The sequence below is a fragment of the Mirounga angustirostris genome, unplaced genomic scaffold (genome assembly GCF_029215605.1).
Source record: "Mirounga angustirostris isolate CCGP_5_RB_7025 unplaced genomic scaffold, mMirAng1.0.hap1 SCAF_2, whole genome shotgun sequence".
NCBI classification, from domain to species: Eukaryota; Metazoa; Chordata; class Mammalia; order Carnivora; family Phocidae; genus Mirounga; species Mirounga angustirostris.
The window spans coordinates 186241722-186261035 of record NW_026991710.1 but is presented as its reverse complement, the minus strand read 5'-3'; the positions used below and the strand labels follow the sequence as shown (position 1 = coordinate 186261035).

The 19314-nt window shown below is 38.1% G+C and overlaps 1 protein-coding gene across 15 annotated transcripts in view; it reads right to left on the bottom strand.

The window, feature by feature from the left end:
* Positions 1–1401: 1401 nt before the first annotated feature.
* Positions 1402–19314, bottom strand: part of SORBS2 (sorbin and SH3 domain containing 2) — a 181470-nt gene continuing 163557 nt past the window's right edge. For all 15 annotated transcript variants that reach the window (XM_064585681.1, XM_064585668.1, XM_064585667.1 and 12 more), the window contains 3 exons: positions 8643–8692; positions 5007–5113; positions 1402–3569 (listed from right to left, as the gene is read on the bottom strand). In XM_064585681.1, coding sequence (XP_064441751.1) covers positions 3508–3569; positions 5007–5113; positions 8643–8692 — 219 coding nt within the window. In that variant the 3' untranslated portion in view covers positions 1402–3507. The remainder of the gene's footprint in view (positions 3570–5006; positions 5114–8642; positions 8693–19314) is intronic.

The following is a 19314-nucleotide window of genomic DNA, read 5'->3' as shown; positions in this document are numbered from 1 at the left end:
CAAACAAGCATCCCAATCTTATCCGATTCTGATTTACCTAGTTAAATGACCCACAAATGTTCTGATGAAAACACGTACAAAAGAATATTCTGGGGCATATTCTTCACACAAAGGGAACACATTTTAGTGAAAAGCTAATATACAGTGGAAATTATCCACTGAAATAGAAGGGATCAAGGTGGGCATCAAGGTGAAGCAACATGGCAAAACACATCAGAACTGAATTGCCAACAGAGAAATATGTTTCTGAATATGTGAGACATAGATGTGGGAGAGGGTCAAAACACATAGAGCCACAAGGGTCCAAGGTCTATTAGAAAGGATCCAAGTAGGATAAAGAAGATGTGGTGTATATATACACAAATTATATATATTTACATATATATAAATTATATATATTTATAGAAATATATAATGGAATTATATATAATGGAATGGAATATATTTATATAAATACATATAATAGAATATATATAAAAACATATAATTGAATATTACTCAGCCATCAAAAAGAATGAAATCTTGCCATTTGCAATGACATGGATAGAACTAGAGGGTATTAAGCTAAGTGAAAAAAGTCAGCCAGAGAAAGACAAAAACCATCTGATTTCACTCATATGTGGAATTTAAGAAACAAAACAGATGAACATAGGGGACGGGAAGGAAAAATAAAATAAGACAAAAACAGAGAGGGAGGCAAACCATAAGAGCCTCTTAATCTCAGGAAACAAACTGAGGGTTGCTAGAGGGGAGGAGGGTGGGGGGATGGGGTAACTGGGTGATGGGCATTGAGGAAGGCACGTGATGGAATGAGCACTGGGTGTTGTATGCCACGGATGAATCACTAAATTCTATCCCTGAAACTAATAATATACTATATGTTAACTACATTGAATTTAAATAAAAAAAAATTTAAAAAAGGAAAAAGAAAGAAGAAAGGATCCAAGTAGGAAAGCTAGCTATTTACTATTTGTGTGAGAGAAAAGCACATAATTTAAAATTCACTGAAAGCCTGTGGGTATTACCAGAGACTGCCATGCCAGTGGTGATAAAGCTTTTTAGGGCAAGAATTTTTAAAATTTAAGGTGATTGAATTGAGAAAGTGCTTACAACTTCTTGTAATTAACTTCTTCTTGGAAAAATAGCTGTTTTTGAGGCATAAATACTTTTAAATGTGTTGTTTTAGCTGAGTAGTAATTTCCAGCCAGAGAGTATTTAGCAAATGAGCTTTAGTGGCAGGTTTAAAGAATATTTCTTCTGGGAGCTGATGCATATACATCTTTTCTCCATTTGTGTCTCAAGAGAACATAGAACAAATGCATTTTCTCTTGGTTTATCGAAGAAATTGGGGTAAACTACACAATTTTCTTAAGGATAAATGTCAAAAAGAAAAAACTGAAGTATACTTCCAAGCAAAATTTATTAGGTGTCTATTCAAGAAAAACACAATGACCTTCGCTTGTAAGAATTCAAAGTCAATTACCTGAAAGCCAGGTACGAATATTTTTTTCTTTTAAAATCAGATACAGAGAGTAGAAACAGTAATTTTTCTTAAATATGACAGGCAACAGATATTGAAATCTTTTCTCATAAATGGCATCAAAGGTAATTATTCATTTATCAGCAAAGCTGCATGCAGTTGACTTAATTTCAAACCCAAAGCCTTTAAGATATAAAGCTGGTTGTGAACTTGACAGTTACCAAGGTAGGCTACTCAAAGATGTTTCTTTACCTTCTTACTAATGAAACTCCTCTGTAATCAGTACACTTCAGTTTGGCTGCTAAGATCTTTTAAGTCCATAAACTTTTGCATAAATGCTATCTTACAGAATTGCACAATCAAGGCGTGCTTGTGATCTGTGGGATATGTAAAGGATAATCTGTTGGAAAGTGTTTTAGCTTAGTTTGAAGTGAAAGATAAAGACCAAATTAAGAAATTCCCATTGTCTTGACAACTAAATAATCTGTACAAAAAAAAGAGCAAACATATGTACAAAATTCTAGAGTCTACATACATTGTGAAAAGATCAACCACTGTCCACAGAAGAAAGCCATAAAAAGTTTTATCTATAAGGTGCTCAAGATCCAAATATGAATAGTTCTTATGCAAAGTCATAAGAAATACAAAGCTAGTTCTCAAAGTATGTGTAATTCAGGCACCGCTAGCCACATTAAATCTTTCAGGTCCCAAAGCCATTTTGTAAATTTCTACTTCAGGGCAGAAAATATAACCTGAATGATTTAACATTGCTTCTAAAAAGTGCCTCATGGATTCCAAGGAAATATTTTACACACACCAGGAAAATCAGGCTCAACATATTCCTGTCCTCAAATGTTGCCAGGATTCTGAGTTCCATAGAAGAAAAATAACTATTGTAGTAAAAATAATTGTATTGATCATAATCCTTGCTAAAACCAGCCTTAATACTTGTGATGCTTCTGAAGTACTCTATTTCTATAAAATCACGTGTGGGATTCCTTTACATTCCCATAAAATGTACAACATACCATATGGATTGCCTGTTCTTGCACAATCTCAAATGTATGCGTGTGCACACAGTGAAAGCTTACTTATGAATATTGCTTACAGATACTTTCAAGTGTCTACGTTAGAATAATTCTTTGCACCTCTCACTAACACTGCTTTTATTAAAATTTTACCAGATAAATAAAACACTAAGAGCTCATTGTTCATGATGCTGATTATTACATTTTAATATAAAATAGCAATGCAACTTTACAACACAATAGGTTTTTGTTTTTTGTTTTTTGTTTTTTTGTAGTCTAGCTAAACCTCTTATACTCTCATGATTATTACCAAAGGCTCTTATTCACTTACGGTTTGCACTTCTAAAAAGTACAGAAAAAAAAAACTGCAGGAAAAGACTCCTATTTGAAAACTCACATTCAATCAACAAAATCACACTCATCCGAATTAACTTTCCTACGCTTGCTTTAGATTTTGTAATCACTGTGCGTATTACAATATATAAGTGCAGGCAAACAATAGCCGAAGTACAGTTTTCATGTCGTGTAAACCAGGACACTAGGCAAATTCGTGAAAGGAAAATATACTGCCAAGCTAAGAATGTGAAAATGCAAACCACAGCATTTAGGAATAAACAATCTCTGGTTGCCTGAGGGGAGAACGTCGTTGAAAGTGGACTAAAGAGATTCTTCAGATATTTCCTTTTTTTTTTTTTGCCTCAAATACTTAACCCTTTCTAACTATAATGCTTTTCTTTCTGATCTCGCATAGCGACTTTTCAAAGTTTAGAGCAGAAATCAGGAATATGCACGTTCACACGGAAGCAAGTCTCCAGCCTCCCCCGGGCTCGGCAGCGGCGCTCCCTTTGCTGGTGGTTTGGAGGCAGGTAGAGATGGTGAGGGGTGGGTGACTTCCACAGGAGACTGGAAGGCAGGACAGCGGGAGGCCTGAGGGGCTCTTTCGGGCAAGGCTATGCAGATGTGGTGCTGAAATGCGGCATAAAAAGGAGGGAGAGTGATTCACAGCCTCTTGACATAGTTTCCCGGAAAAGTACCAAAGAATTTGGTTCTTCTTGAGGTTCCTGAAAATGGAAGCAATCAATGAAATGAGCAACAATGAAATATCAGTTTATATATGTGGGCTTGAAAACGCTTCAGTTTCGAGAGCCTTCACGAAGAAAGCAAGCCTTGTGGGCTTTGGAAAAGGAAGAAAGCTCACATTAAGACCCTAGGAAGACTAAGGGAGCAGTTTTCTCTGTACTGCCTGATGCCTTCATTGCCTCTCAAGCTTAAAAGCTGCCCTCCCAGACACAACCAGGCTAAACAGAAAAGCTCAGCCTCTCAGCCCGAAGGGAAAGACCATCCTGCTGAGGAGGTGGGTTTTTAACGTAATGATACTAAGCGGGACGATGTTCCATCGCCAAGGCTGCTAGACAAGAGTGAGGACCAAAAAACTCTCGGGAAGTGACGTTGTCAAGTACAATCTGAATCAAGTCGAGCTGAGCAGTGGAGCTCAACAGCAGGGCTCAGTGAGCAAGGGGTCTGTCCCACCCCTCTTCAACAGGGTGTACGTGTCCCATTGTATGATCTTGTCTACAAATGTTTTCTCAGAAGAGCTCTAGTCTTCCTTTTTTTTTTTTTAAAGCTTTATTTATTTTGAGAGAGAGAGAGAGAAAGAGAGTGCATAAGTGGGGGGAGGGGCAGAGGAAGAGGGAGGGAGAGAATCCTCAAGCAGACTCCCGCTGAGCAGGGAGCCTGATGTGGGTCTCAATGTCATGACCCTGAGATCATGATCTGAGCCGAAATCAAGTCAGCTGCTCAACCAACTGAGCCACCCAGACACCTCCTATTGTTTTTTTAAGAAAGTAAGAATGGGGTTGTCTTTTAAGTGGTAAGAATGGAACTTCTCCCTACTTTTACCAAAAATTAAAATGAAGATGAATCATTGAACTTTAGGGTATTTAACATCAGACCTAGTATAAGTAGATGAATTGCTGACTTCATTTTGTTTTCTCCAATTAGATCCTCACTGCTGACACCTAACATTGCCCACTGAACAGAGTGTTAATACTTCTCATCTAGGAAACACTGTTGTTATGGTTCTTAGATCTCAGTCTTTCTGGTTGGTGCTATTCAAAGAAATTTTCTTCTCTCCATTGAATTGGAAATAAAACCAGCAGAAAATCACATATACCTGAAGCAGTAAAGAGTAAACCATATTAAAAATGCAATGCAGGGGTGCCTGGGTGAGTCAGTCAGTTAAACGTCGGACTCCTGATCTCAGCTCAGGTCTTGATCTCAGAGCTGTGAGTTCAAGCCTCGTGTTGGGCTCCATGCTGGGAGTGGAGCCTACTTAAAAAAAATGCAATGCAATGTTGCTTTGGGGTTACATGGTGCATATGTAATGCGTGGAAGATCAGAGGCATCATGAAATCAAAGAAAGCTTGACTATCACAAAGGAGCAAATGCAAGCAAATTATAAAATGGCCAAAGGCATCTGAAAGGAAGTGTTCACATACCCACAAACCATCCATCGTCACACTTTTCCATCACATCAATGACATCACTTTCTCTGAGCTCCAGCTCATCTTCATTCCTAGGAGTATAGTTATACAGAGCCTGAAACCTTAAACAGGACAAATGGATGTGTTTAAAGACAAATCTTTACACCTTTGCGAAACTACAGAAGATTGTACATAGTCATTTTACTTTGAACATTTCTATCCTTATTAACATGTAAAATTAGATAGTGTAAGCCTTTAGTAAGCATGTAACATAAGTAGAAATATTTGGACTTCCATGGGGCTTAGACCCACTCTGATAGCATTTCAAAACTACAAGGAGGAATATTTGTTGTAATATCCACAAGTTGGATTAAAACATTTTGACATTTATAAATCAGACCTGTATTCCAATTGTCTAGTGATAGATATCATGAGGACATTAAATAATAGTACAGGTTATAAAAGAAGTAATGTGTGCATTATTCAGCAATTAACAACGAGAAGGGATTATTGAAATAATTTTATATCAGAAAGAATTACTGATAGAATGCTATCACTTTCCTTTCTCTGCCTGAATTCATGGAGAGCCTTTATTTTGGTGACATTGATCAGTAAAATCGAATTTGTGGTAATAAAATAGTATTTATTTTAATGCATATTAATGTGGACTGGCATTTTGGAAAGTGAAAACACAAATTCTAGCAGCTGCACAGCTCAGGAAGCATTTGATATGCAGGGAACATGAAAACTTCATATTACTACCAAAATATTACCAGTATCATGAGGGGGATTTAAAAAAATCAGTGAATTTGTTTTTGCTGGGTCTTCTAACATTTATGTATTCTGCCAATATACGATAATAAGAACCACATTTCAGGGCACTCTGGATTCTTTAAAGTCAAGTTTAGAAAGTAGATAATGTTGAATACTGCTGGGACAAGAATGATTTATTTCTAATTACTTCCTTCAGTCAGAAAATCACATTTTGGTGGAACAAAGCTTTCCTATCATTTGAACTCAAACATGTCATAAATCAGGGACATGGCTCCATTGGCTTCCCTCTCTGTCCATGAAATTTTTCAGATTGGGGGACCCAGATAAAGCTGACTTCTGGCAGGCGTTGGGCGCAGTGGTAGTTGTCTGGGAGAGAGCTGGTGAGGTGTGGTGCATCTCCTGGAATACATTATCTACCCCGTCGGCACCAAACCCTGAGATCACACCCTGAGAGATTTCTTTCCCTGTTAATATTTTGTCCTCCCAGAAAATCTTTTCTGCCCCTTGTACTCTGTTGAAATTGGGCATCTGATGTCTTCTGTTGAGAAAGGATTCTGATTGTGGAGAAGGACAGAGAAAGGTAGGCAGATTCCCAGAGCAGTGGTTAAAAAAAAAAAAAAAAAAAAAAAAAAAGACAGGGAAGGGTTGAATACCAACACTGCTTAATTTGGGTGTTTGCATGGGGCCAGCCCTGATTGGAGTAGACAGATTATTTTGTTGTTTGCTTTAAGGATTTGATTTTGAGGCTGCTTAGGCGAAGGGATGGTATCTTTTGTATATTCATATGGAGAAAGTTGATTTCAACCTGGTCCCTTTTCTGATGTCACAGTCATTCCTGGGCTAATTCAATGGATATACATTGAAGCTCTCACTTGGGGAAACACCCTGATTCTCTGATTGAGCTTTACAGACTTTGGCCTTCTTTCCCCCAGGCACTTGTCCAACCTCATATGGAGAAAGGCCTATTTAAGTCACCAAACCCCAGCTGCTTGAGGAATCTCAAGGTCCCAAGAGCTAAAAAAAACCCCACCAAAATTGGCACAAACTCCTACTTCACTTTGGTATGACAAAAGCCAGTGTGCTTGTCAAAATTTACTTACCATTCAGGTTTAATTATGCCACAAAAAAAAAAAAAAAAAAAGAAAGAAAGAAAAAATTGGGAGTTTCATGGAAACATAAACAAACCTTCCAGAAATCCCCCCCCCCCCCCCGCCTCTGTTGGCTTTCAAAATCAGTGTTGCACGACAGGAAACACAGCCGAATTACAATTAAAATGCTATTTTGAAAGATGTATTGGTGAGATGAATGATGGTGGTGGGATCAGGATGCTTCAGAAAGAAATTTGTCTTTTAAATAAACAATGCTCAGCCAAGCTTGAAACTCTCTCTATAAACTTGCAACTTTTCCTATGACATGGTTTATCACCATTCTGAATTGCAGCAACATTATAACATGATGTTCCTATTTGCACTCCAATCTAGTTTTTAAATGAAAGAGATTTAGTGACACCCCATAATCCCACTCATTGGGTTTGTAATCGGATAGAAATTTAGTACAGAATGTTTTCCAATGTCCATAGCAGGGCCTTGAAAATGTGCCTTTTCCCACCTGTGAGCTCTGTGGTTGCATAAATACCCAAATGACCCCACGTAGAAGTATTAACTTTATAGGACATAAAAATGGTATAACATAATGTACCTATCGATTCATAAACTCCTTAACAGCTGCTTAAATACAATGTGTTGCTAATGCAATAGACCTGAACAGGCCTGGAATTTATTTTTTTTGGTGATGTGTTCCTATCATCTGTATGAATAAGGAAACAAAGCAAAACTTTAGAATTACAAGTCTTATTTGATCCCCCCCCCCCCCAATTAAGTGAAGCTTTAAGTGATTCTTACTTCCAACCTGTTCTTTTCATAAGTTTTTTCCTAAGGAGCAAAGCTTTCTGGCTGTACTCGGTGAGACGTTAGAGATAGTTTCTGAAGAGCATGCTGTTAGCTCAGTGCCAGGTCTCCGAGGAGTGAGGAGGGGGTCAGTGGTGAGGAAGGCACCAGGCTCCACAGAAGGCCCTGCTGACTTGTTTCACCCCAGGTGAGCAGAATGTGGGCAGCAGGCTCCAGAGGGAGGCTCTGCTGGTGGTCAGGTTGGCCTGACAAGGTTTAGTTCCCTCCCTGCTCCTTCCCAGGGGTCTAGCTCCTGACTTACAGACTAGGCAGTGGGCAGTAGGAAGTAGATAGCCTCTGAACATCTGTCATGGGCAAAACGGAGCAGGAAAAGACACACACACACAAAGAGAATCTTAAAGACAATGTGTGACACCTTCAATTTAAATTGACTCATAGGTCAGAAAGGGGAGGGAATTTGAAAGTGTGGAAAAGCATTTAACTGAATGACAGTGAATGTCTTTAATACACTGCCATTTCCAAAGACCTTTGTAAGAATGTAACTTTGGAATTATGTTATTAACTTATCACTTCTGGTCTACTTTGACATTCTTCTGGTCTTCAAATAATGTGTACAATGTTAGGACATTTCTGTGTCTTTCAAGCTGTGGTTACTAGAATTTGCATGGTGAGTAGAGCAGAGAGGGAGGCAGATTCATAAATCTTGGGCATCACTGGGGCATTGGAAAGTTTTTCTGGTGTGTAAATCAGTCTTCTATACAAAGTCACGGGTTTCTTTTTAAAATGAACTTCTGCTCTCTGTTATGAAGGATGGAGACCATTGTAATTTCTCTTCGTGGAAGAGCCTCATGTTAGTTACTTTGTTCTCTCTCACTTGCAAAGTTGTAACGGGCCTCTGTTTTGGTACATCAATTGTCTATTTTGTGGGTCAAAGTTAGTCTCGAACTTAGAAGATAAGAAGAATACTTACGGTTCCCCCCCACCTTGAATGTTTTCATGAGTAAACACAGGACGCTGTGGCTGAAATGAAATGATTTTCAATGTAATCAGTGTTTAAACTGGTACTAAGTAAAAGATAATTTGGTAATGGCATGGTACTTTTCTTGACATTTAATATTTCCTGTTGTAAAAAACAAAACAAAACAAAACAAAAAAACCCAAATAAAGGGGTTCTGCAGGATTAATATTCAAATATTTTGAAGGATGCTTTACATTAAATCAAAATAACCAAGGGTCAAATGTTTTGAATATATTTACAGTCTAATCTGCTCAAGCATTAAGGAAAAGTCAAGGTTTGGTCCCATTGATTTTTCAAAGGCCAGGAATATGGCAAGGACATAGACACCAAACCACTAGAATGAGAAGTCTGGACACCTTCATACAACCTTACTCTTCAGCGTTTTCTCAAACAAGCAGAAAATAGGCCACAGTTAGTCTAACAGCAAAGTATCCACATTCATTCTACTTTTCCTTCACAGACAACATTTTCACATACAGTACAGATGAAAATATAGATAGGCAGACATCCCATGCTACATTGGAATTAACACTCTCTGTTCTCAGTGTGGAGAAAACACATGCATTTTTAAAAAGAGAAAACAGAGAACTTTAAATAGAATGTAACAAACAATATCCAGGTAACATGTAACATTTTACCTTAGAAGAGAAATATTGGTAGAAATTCCCAGTGCACTGAACTCTCAAAAGAGTTTCCTTTCTTTTTAAACTAAGCATCAAGACCAGTATCTGTAATAGATACTTATAATATTGGAAATGACAAACCTTAGCATCCCATATATCCACATAAATATTGCAACGATTGAAAGTTAACATGTTTGTTGAATATGTAAACTCAACATCGTTTATACTGACTACCTAAATGTTACTATTTTAGGAAAAGAAATACATTACAATTCATTCACAACACATTTCAAAAGCATCCTCTTCTTCTTGATGACTACTGAATCAGTTGGTAGGTCCATGTCCTGAGAAATTAGGGCCAGTTGCTGGGTCCCAGAGTTATGAATGGATTACTGACAGCCTGGGAATTATCCTCTACAAATTGTCCATAGAAATCCCCCTGGCCCAAGAATGGATGCAGAAATTTGGGGTTCCTTTCAGTCTGAGTCTATAATCTGCTCTCCTTCCTAAATTCTTTATCCGCTCCCTTCCATCCAAGCTGTCTATCTAGCATAAGACTAAGTCCTTACTTTACTAAAACTTGAAGCATTCCATCTATTATTTGGAAGTTTACTCACACTATTCTTAGAAATTTCACTCAACAGTCTGCATGGAATATATAAAGTTAAGACTAAAGAGTGGATAAAAATTATTGGACACAAGCATGACTTAAGAGCACAATACTTCTTTAAGTCAATATAAAGTTACTAACAATGTATCTATTATTAAAATGATAAGATATATTATTTTAAGAATTATGAAGACTAAACCATTTTTCTAGCCATGTTAAGGCCATTTAATTCAATGTAAACATATTGAATAATTCTATAACTATTATATATAAGTAATAAATAGATGAATAAAAATAAATATATGTAAAATAAATACAAGTTATCCATAAGCCTGTGCCCTATTAGATTTCTTCAAATTCTCGTCTAATCATGTATACATAACTTTTATGCAGGAATAAGATATATGTATGTCAACTACTATTAATATTTTATAATAATTTTCCAGTCTTCTTTTCTCAGTCTTCATTTTCATTTTAAATCACTGCAGAATCATATTCCCTCACATATGTGTAGATATATTTTTTAGTTTTCTTAACCGTTCCTCCCTTTTGCTTTTGAAGTGAAGGTTGGTCTAGCCTCTTTTCACTATCATGAGCAACAATGTTATAAACATTTTTATACAAAGAGTTATTTCCTTGCTTTGGACCATTCTTTAGGACACATTTCCAGGAGTTAAAATTTCTGGCCAAAGATTATATGTTCAAGCCACGTGATATTGAAAATGCTCATATTAGTCACTCAAAAAATATAAAAATGTGATTTAAAAAAATGGAAAATGCTGTATTTCGAAGCACATACCAGGACAGCTGCTTCTGTCTCGCGGAAGCATCATTGCACCATTTACAGCACAGTTATCAATAAGAAAATACGATCTGATTACCTGTTCTTATCTTCAGAGAAAAATGCTTTGTAACACACATTTCATTGTGCTCTTTCTACGTGTTTAAATCATTCTAATATTTTTAAGTTGAGTAAAAGTTTGACTTTTCATCATGGCGTCCAAGGCTTGGTACAACTGGTGGGTCTAATTTCCTTGCTCTCTTATGTTAAAATGTGAATATGACTTTTAAAAATCAAAGATTGTTCCTTGATACAAAACAACCTGCTCTGAAAGTCCATATAGTACCTTTTCATCGTCATCATTACAATTCTACCACTTTAATTCCTTTCATTTGACTCACGCCGTAAGGAATTTAAGTGAATCACCCCTTTGACAATTCTGAACATTGGCCTGTTGCCAGAAGTATGCGGCTCCATTAATACCACAGGTGTCTACGTCTCAAGGAGTCGTGTTCCTGGGTGTGCCAGTCAGCAATGTCCTTGCTTTTATCAGTCATTCCCAATATCTTTCCTTTTCCTTTACAGCGTTTAGGAGAACCCCACCCCCCACTCTCCTCTCTGACTTACCAGGTCCCTATACTGTCCACATGCTCAGGCCAAGGTTTACCCCAGCCTTCATTGACACTATTATTATGGTGACTTCTAGAACTTTTCTAAAGTTACCTTAACAGGAATCATATCCATGTGAATCTGGATAATTAGGAACCAGTTTTGAGGAAAGATGACTAGTTACAGTATTTGAATTAATTTATTTTAAATGTATTTGGTCAATAGATGAAAAGTAGCATTTGTAGCTATTCATGAGGGCACATTGTGTCTTTCTGGTGTTGTCATTGACAATGTAACTTTGGATATGCACCTCAGCTTCATTATCTCTAAAATTAAGGAACTGGACAAGACGGTGATTAGAATCTTGTCCCCTTCAGAGAGTCCATGGGGGAACCCACATTTCCACAGGTATAATTCTTCCGTTATATATAGGTGCCATCATCAACCATACCCCTCACTTGTCAGAGCCTTGTGACAGCTCACACTGGTCGCTTAATTCTCAAGTGTCCCAGTCATGTAAAAACAATCCTAGTGACCATTCAGCTTCATTTTTCAGATCAGGAAACCCAAACTCAAAGATCATTTCTTAGTATCACAAATAAGTAAAAAGAAGAAACAATTATAATTTTGACTGGCACTCTTTCTTGCATTACTCAGATGGAATAGATGGCTTAAGTTGGTTAAAATCAGCACCTTCATTTTGTCCTTTAGGCAAGGGTTTATGTTCCATATGGATACTCAAGGAAATTATCTCAGGAGACTATCTTTTGCCTTCCCCCACTCTGGTGTTAGAACTCCAAGGGCAGAAACCTTGAGGAAAAGATCTGGACTGTATCTGCACTCCATTGCCCCCGAGTGGTTAGGAGTGTCAGCAACATGCTAATATACCTCCGGACCGCTCTACAAAGTTCCTTCAGCCTGCATTCATTTTGGAAAGGTTATTTTACAAGACCACGGAGTGTTGTGGAATAGATATCCATCTGTTTTTCTGACTATGTACTTTCCTTCCCACATTTTAAGTTTTTGAGAAAGGATCACTTTTTAGCCACCAGTGTTTTGTGTCTGTGCTTACTTCTATTTTAACTCTGCTCATTACTCGTAACTTCTTAGCAGTTTTGTGATCAATATAGCATATACATTTGTGACATTCAGAGAGTCTTATGTGTGTCTGAAGAGTACAATAAAAATTAGAAAACCCAGTGAAGCACCATGTTGTTTTCATAGAATCCTATTTAACTTTTTTCCCTTGGTAATGTAGCAATCTTTTTTTTCCCCCCTCTCTCTTTTAGTGTAGTTATTTTCTAAGGTTATCAAAAGTGGATACAAATGAGACAAGTTTAAACACATGCTAATATTCAAAACCAGAACCAACCCACTGCTCATAAGGGAACTGGTCTGAAATATCCTAGAATCTCTGATTGTAGTAAAACATATACTTTCCTAGCTCAGATGGGGAGATGCGGTCTGTCCAGAACCCATCTATCTATCTGTGTTTCTGCAGAGGCATCTCTGGAGGATTAGCTATATTTAGTATTCAGTAATTCTTAAGTAAGAATTGACTGTCACCTTACATACTAATGTGGAAGAATATTTGAAAGAGTTATAAGCACTTCTAGAGTTCTTTAATTTTTTTTTCCAGAAAGTGTTAGTTGTAGTATTTGCCCACCAGAATTCGATAAAATTCTCCTAATAACAATCCCATGTTTATGTTTATAGTCTTATTTTTCCTTCTTAAATTATGACACACAACTTTGCATGAATCTAAAGAATATAGAATATCTATGTTCCACATAAACACATATAACTTCTAAGTACATAATGTAAAAATCTGGCAAAGAAAAAACCTTGAGATAACCTAAAACATAGCATCTCATTGACCATGGGAAATCTATGGCTGGGCCATATTAATTGTGGAAAAATCTTCCTTTTTGCTTTGGCTCTGGAAGGCCCTTCTGTGAGTAAACCCAAGAATCTCTTCAAATCAACATTCCTCTTTCTCTATGGCAACCCAAATCTCTGCCTCAGAAACAAAGTGAGGTCTCATTATGCAAGCAAAAAGCACAAAAAATGGCATAAACACAGAGATATCTACATTTTTTGAAAGTGGAAAAGGAAATTCTCTTTGCAGTCAATTGGTCCCTTAACAATTTGCAAACCATAGTCATGTAATAGACCAGGTAAGGTTAAACCAGGGTTTATCAAATAGAAATGGTGAAAAGACTGACTTTTGCAGAGACAGAAATCCCCAAATGCCTTGGCTGCCTTCCTCAGAACTGATAGTACCATTTAGAACCCATTCATATGAAAATGATTTTGATATTACAAAACTAAGGAGTTACAGGGAAAAGTAATTTCGCCTTTAAATTCAATCAGAGATGTCAAAAGCCTGGGAGTACCTATAGTCCAGAGTACTGAAATATCCTTGAATCTCTGGTTTAGGCTTAAAAAGGACCGTGGAGCGAATGTAACACACATCACCAGAGCAACAAGATATTTTGCAACAGGTATTGTGGATTTAAGAAAAAAAAGTCGAAGTAAACTGAATGCCACAGAAGCAAACATTACTGGAAGCGTGTGAGTCCAGTATATGATTAGCAACAGCTTTATTCTTTGCACTAAAAACGGTGACTGGAAGGAAAGCAGCGATTTACAGAGAACATGGAAGCATGAGACGGATGGAGAAGACAACATACACTACACCCTTATTTGTCAAATGAGAATCTCATTCTGTCTTTTTGGCGTTTGGAAAGCTTACACATACAGACATAAAAGGGAAACACGTTGCCCAAAGACAGGAGATGATTTTCGAGTTGATCTGATTTCACAGCTCATCATCAGTGGTCCCTGCATCTCAGGGGTACTTCTAGCCCCAGTTTAGGGGCAAAACACAGCAATGACAACTAAGGAAGAACCAGCCTACTGAGGACAGGTGGCCAGGGTGCCTGGCGCAAGGCGGGGTGTTCTGACCCTACCCTGTAGGAACTGCTGAGCCCTCTGACAGGCGAGCCGCAGGGGGATCTCCTAGACATCACTGGGCTACGCGGAGGCTTACCCAAGACAAATATCTCGCTTTTTAAGTCAGCCTGGAAAAGCCATAAGAAGTTAGTTAGTTCTTGTCTTCATTCTATGGCCTTCAGGAGGAGCTTTCCTGTTTTGTTTTTTCATGCACACGCAGCATGCCAAACTCTTGAAAGTAGCAGAGCGGGGAGGGTTTACCAGTTAGCCTGAAGACAGCTCTTTTGGCTGCCCGCAGTTTTCACACCACAGGCAACAAGTGCTGCTTTCAGACGGAACTCAACAGGCAGAGCAGAGAGAGACTTACGGAGTTAAGTTGCATCAAGAAGATGTTTGAGTGCTATGTCGATTGCTAAGAACACATACAAGAACTTGTGTGTCTTTAATAGAACGTTTAACAACGGCGTTCAAGACAGCCTCAGATCTGACCTCTTTTCTTTGTGCTTATTTGAATAGATGCAAGGTAAGATAGAAATTTCTCTTAAACCCATCGAGTTTCATAAAAAGTCTCAATCATTGGTCAGGGGCACAGTTACTAAAAAACACATAAGGAGAAACCATGGCTTTTCTGGAAAAAAATGGTAAAATATCATTAAAATACTATTATAATAGTTAGGAATATTGTCCTAACTCCACATTGTGACTATTTTGGCCTACTTTCAAAATAAGATTTTTAATATGACAGTGAATCAACTAACCTTTCTTGTGTGAGGATGCTTTATTTTCTTTCCACAGGAGTGGACAAGATCTACTACTTGTCCAAAGTGCTAGACAAGTATTTGATTTGCTTATGGGAACTTCAGCAGGACTTTTTAAAAAAAGCGTGTGGTTTTCTTAACTCTTATTGAGGAACGTTTTTATAATAATTAGTAATGATTGACCTCAAATCTGCAGTCTTTAGGTATGAAATACATTAAGTATTTTTCTTAAAAGGTATGGCAGAGAATGCTTGATGTTCTCCAGTATCTGTTCTCTTCTTTGTCTGTCCTCTGTAGTAGAATCCTGAGAGGCACATGGACATTCTGAATAAAGTCTATTTCTCAACCTTCCTTGTATCGAGATGTGCTCATGTGGTAAGTTCTGACAGATGGGATATATGCAGTAGGAAGGGACTGCTGGAGCTGGTGCAGCCACTTTGGACCATGCAGTGGAAGCTTCTTGTTGAGGAAGATGATGTGCTAAAATAAAATGGAATCTCCTGGGTTTCTGGATGACTGTGGAGCCACATACCAGCCCTAGATGCCCTACATTTATGCATAAGAGAAATATACTCGTACGTTGTTTAAGCTATAATTATTTTGAGTTTTCTGTCGTGGTAGCTGCCCCAATCTCGACTAATATAGGGGTTCTATGAACATCAAGACTCATGGAGAAAAAACATTTAGCTGTTGGGATGATGTGGATAAACAGCTGGAAAGATCATTTGGACATATTAGGAAGAATCAGTGCTTGATTCCATGTTGGAAACTGTGCTCAAGGGGATTACTTTTGATGGGATGGTTTTAGAGTGAGGAGATTCCTTAGGGGCCCACAATAACTGAGTTTCTTGGAAGAAACCCAAAGAAGAATCTTTCTATCTCTTCATAAAGAGCTTACATTGCAATTTGAGTCCACATGCCATAAATCTCTTAGCTGGAAGGGGAAGTTCAGCTTATAGAAGAATAGAGAATTATGATAATTTTTAGTATGAAAAACCATTATTAAAAAAAAGATGCTCAAAATATCAGATTCTGATTTATATATCACTCATAATTTATATGTACATTTCAGTTCTGTCATCTATAAAGTGTTGGTGAATTTTACTTTTAGGAAAGATTTTGGATTGTATGTGAAAGATTTACGTTGTCTCAGAAAATACTTTAAAAGGATAAAATTGCATTAAATTAGTATGCGTTAAGTAAAATAATCGTTGATGGGGTTGATAAAAGTATTGTAATGATTTCATGCATCCTATACTCTACCTACTAAAACATTATTAAAATTTGATTTTGTCTTTGCTTTTAGTGCAGGGTTACTTTCTTTGTAACGAGCATAACTCATAACATTCTTGAAATGGAAGAAATAGGCAGCCTTCTTAGAGGACTCAAGCCCGCACAGTTTATCAGTGTCAGATGTGGGGTTAAATTATAATAATGGCCTAAACTTTGCTGCTGATTCAATTTGCATCTATATTTATAAGCACAGATAACTTCAACTTATATTCTTCCTATGAATAGAAAAGGTTTTCAGAAAGCTCAGTGGGGTATTTAAAATGCTCATTTGCTCTCGAGTAAGATAAAATAGAGAAAAAACTCTTCATTTTTCTGGAGTAGGTTATTTGATGTAGTTATGAAAGTATTCTTTGAAAACATCGTTACTGTGAATACCTCCATTCTCTCATACCATTCTGCAAACAACTGAAACCTAATGTGTGTATGAGACTGAACTTGGTTCTTGCAGGAGAATAAACGTGAGTAAATCCTGGTTTTGTCCTTGATACTACAATGGCGAGATCTTCATCTCTCTAAATTAGAGAAGTTCATGGGGCACCTGTGTGGCTCAGTCATTTAAGCGCCTGCCTTCAGCTCAGGTCATGATCTCAGCATCCTGGGATCGAGCCCCGCATTGGGCTCCCTGCTCCGCAGAGAGCCTGCTTCTCCCTCTCTCACTCCTCCTGCTTGTGTTCCCTCTCTCGCTGTGTCTCTGTCAAATAAATAAATAAAATCTTAAAAAAATAAATTAGAGAAGTCCAATTCTAAAGTTGCTTTGCCATGTGTTGACTAAGCTTAAGTGCTAAAGAACAAGTAAGGGAAAGGCAAGGAATAAATACTTTGGCCTTAAAAAGAAAACCAGAGAAAGAGTGGGGGAAAGGCAAATGCTTAGTCTTAGATATCATCTAAAGTGTTATTATTATTTTTAAAATTTCCTAATTATTTCATGCCGACCAAAATGAAACCTTGAAGATCAAAGAGCATCTAGTCTTTACAGTATTCCATTTTCTAAAAAATTCCTCTCATAGGTAAAATGAATTCACGTTACTGGACTATTTGGGTGGATGGAGTCAGTGATGGGAGTTTGCAATACTGTGCAGATGACATTTCTTGGGAGTTGGGGGTTGGTACTTCTTAGCACAGAAACTGGATTCTACCAAAACCTTTGTGTTTTCACTTAACTGCAGAGGCTCCCATTTCAAGTTCCAAAGACTGAATGTGAGGATGGGTTATTATTTGAAGTCTATCACCTTTTGTCTAAAGGAAGAGATTTCAGGATCATTCTGATTGCAGAAGCAGAACTTTGCTGTGATGGATTCATTTTATGCCGCAGTTGTCGTTAAATCCCTTTCCAGAGCCAGCCATTAATTTCGTTGGAAGTCTTTTTACATGGTATCCTTACGGAGAGTTAAAAACCAGCAGGGCTGCCAGGCTGCAAGACTCAGAGTTGAGTGCTTTGTGAACTGTTAACAGAAGAAAGCGTCATTCCCGCAATTCTCATTAATTTATTTCAGTTTTGTGGAAGAAGGAGGCTCAAGACAGTGCCAAAGATCATCCTGCCCTCAGGCTCTGCTGACCCCGCTGATGGGCAGGACACATGGGAGGCAGTGAGCCCACTGAGGATGGCAGGCACAAAGTTGATGTCTTTGAATGGGATGGTTCTCCAAAAAAAATACATTTTCGTTTGCTTTGCTCCTCAGTCTGGATATCGCTGCTGTGTAAGTGTATCTTATAAAGGTTTGGACAGAGGCCATGCCAATGATGTTAAAAGTTAGCAACCAATATTTCCATGGCTTTTTAGAACTTGTAAGATGGCACAAATCTAAATACATCTAATTAACAAAATTCATTTAAAGACATGCAATAAATCACACTCAAGATGCAGTTACCTTTAATTTTGGTGAATTTATCTCCTGTCGGTAAGGGTATTTAGGGAGGAGGGGAGGTGAGTAGGGCTGGGGATTCTGAGAAAATGTTGAGGCCAGGTCAGAGACAGAGGCCAAGGGAGAATGAAAAGGGAGGGAGGGAAGGAGACAGCTGGGAAAAGGTGTAGACGTTCGATCTCCCGGAGAAAGTGAAGGCGGCTTAAAGATTGAGGAAAGACAAGATGTGGTTACGGCTTGTGCCAGACGAGGTTACCTGGTCTTCAGAGAATATCCCCCAACCTCGAATAATGTTAACGTTACCAAATGCCCTGGCAAGTGACATTTGACAAATTCTTGCTTGAAAAGCACTAACTTTTTCTTGTGAATTTGACTCAGAATTCCCAGTGAGTGGGATCATTTTTCTGAGGTGGGTGGCTGGAGACAGGAACCCCCAGATTCTACAACTTTATATTTACAGGATGGCTCCTTCTAAACATGAGGGAAAAACAATGAAAAGCGATGACTCTTTGTAACTTGCTGGTAAAGTAGATCACGATTTCTAGAGAGTTTGTTGCAAAGCTAGGGGAGCGGGGAGCGATGACGTGTGCCTGTGGGGGGTGTGCATGTGGGTACGTGGTGGGAACCGCTGTGAAACCCCCCATACCACCTGGCCCAGGAGCTGCTGGCAACAGGCTCCTGGGAACCAAGCCACATATCTAATCGAGGCTTACAATTGACTGGAGGGAAAATGAATTATTTAAAACGAAGCAGGGGAAATCGGAGGGGGAGACGAACCATGAGAGACTATGGACTCTGAGAAACAAACTGAGGGTTCTAGAGGGGAGGCGGGTAGGGGTAGGGGTTAGCCCGGTGATGAGTATTAAAGAGGGCACGTTCTGCATGGAGCACTGGGTGTTATACGCAATGAATCATGAAACACTACATCAAAAACTAATGACGTAATGTATGGTGATTAACATAACAGAATAAAATTAAATTAAATTTAAAAAATAAATAAATAACTGACTTAGAAACATGTTTGGCTTTCTGTAATGAATGATCTCTTGTATTCAATAGTGTGTTTATTTTACGCAAGTACAGGTGTGGCTGGGTTCTTTGTTCAGGTGACCTTTTCTCTCCTGGTTGAGGAA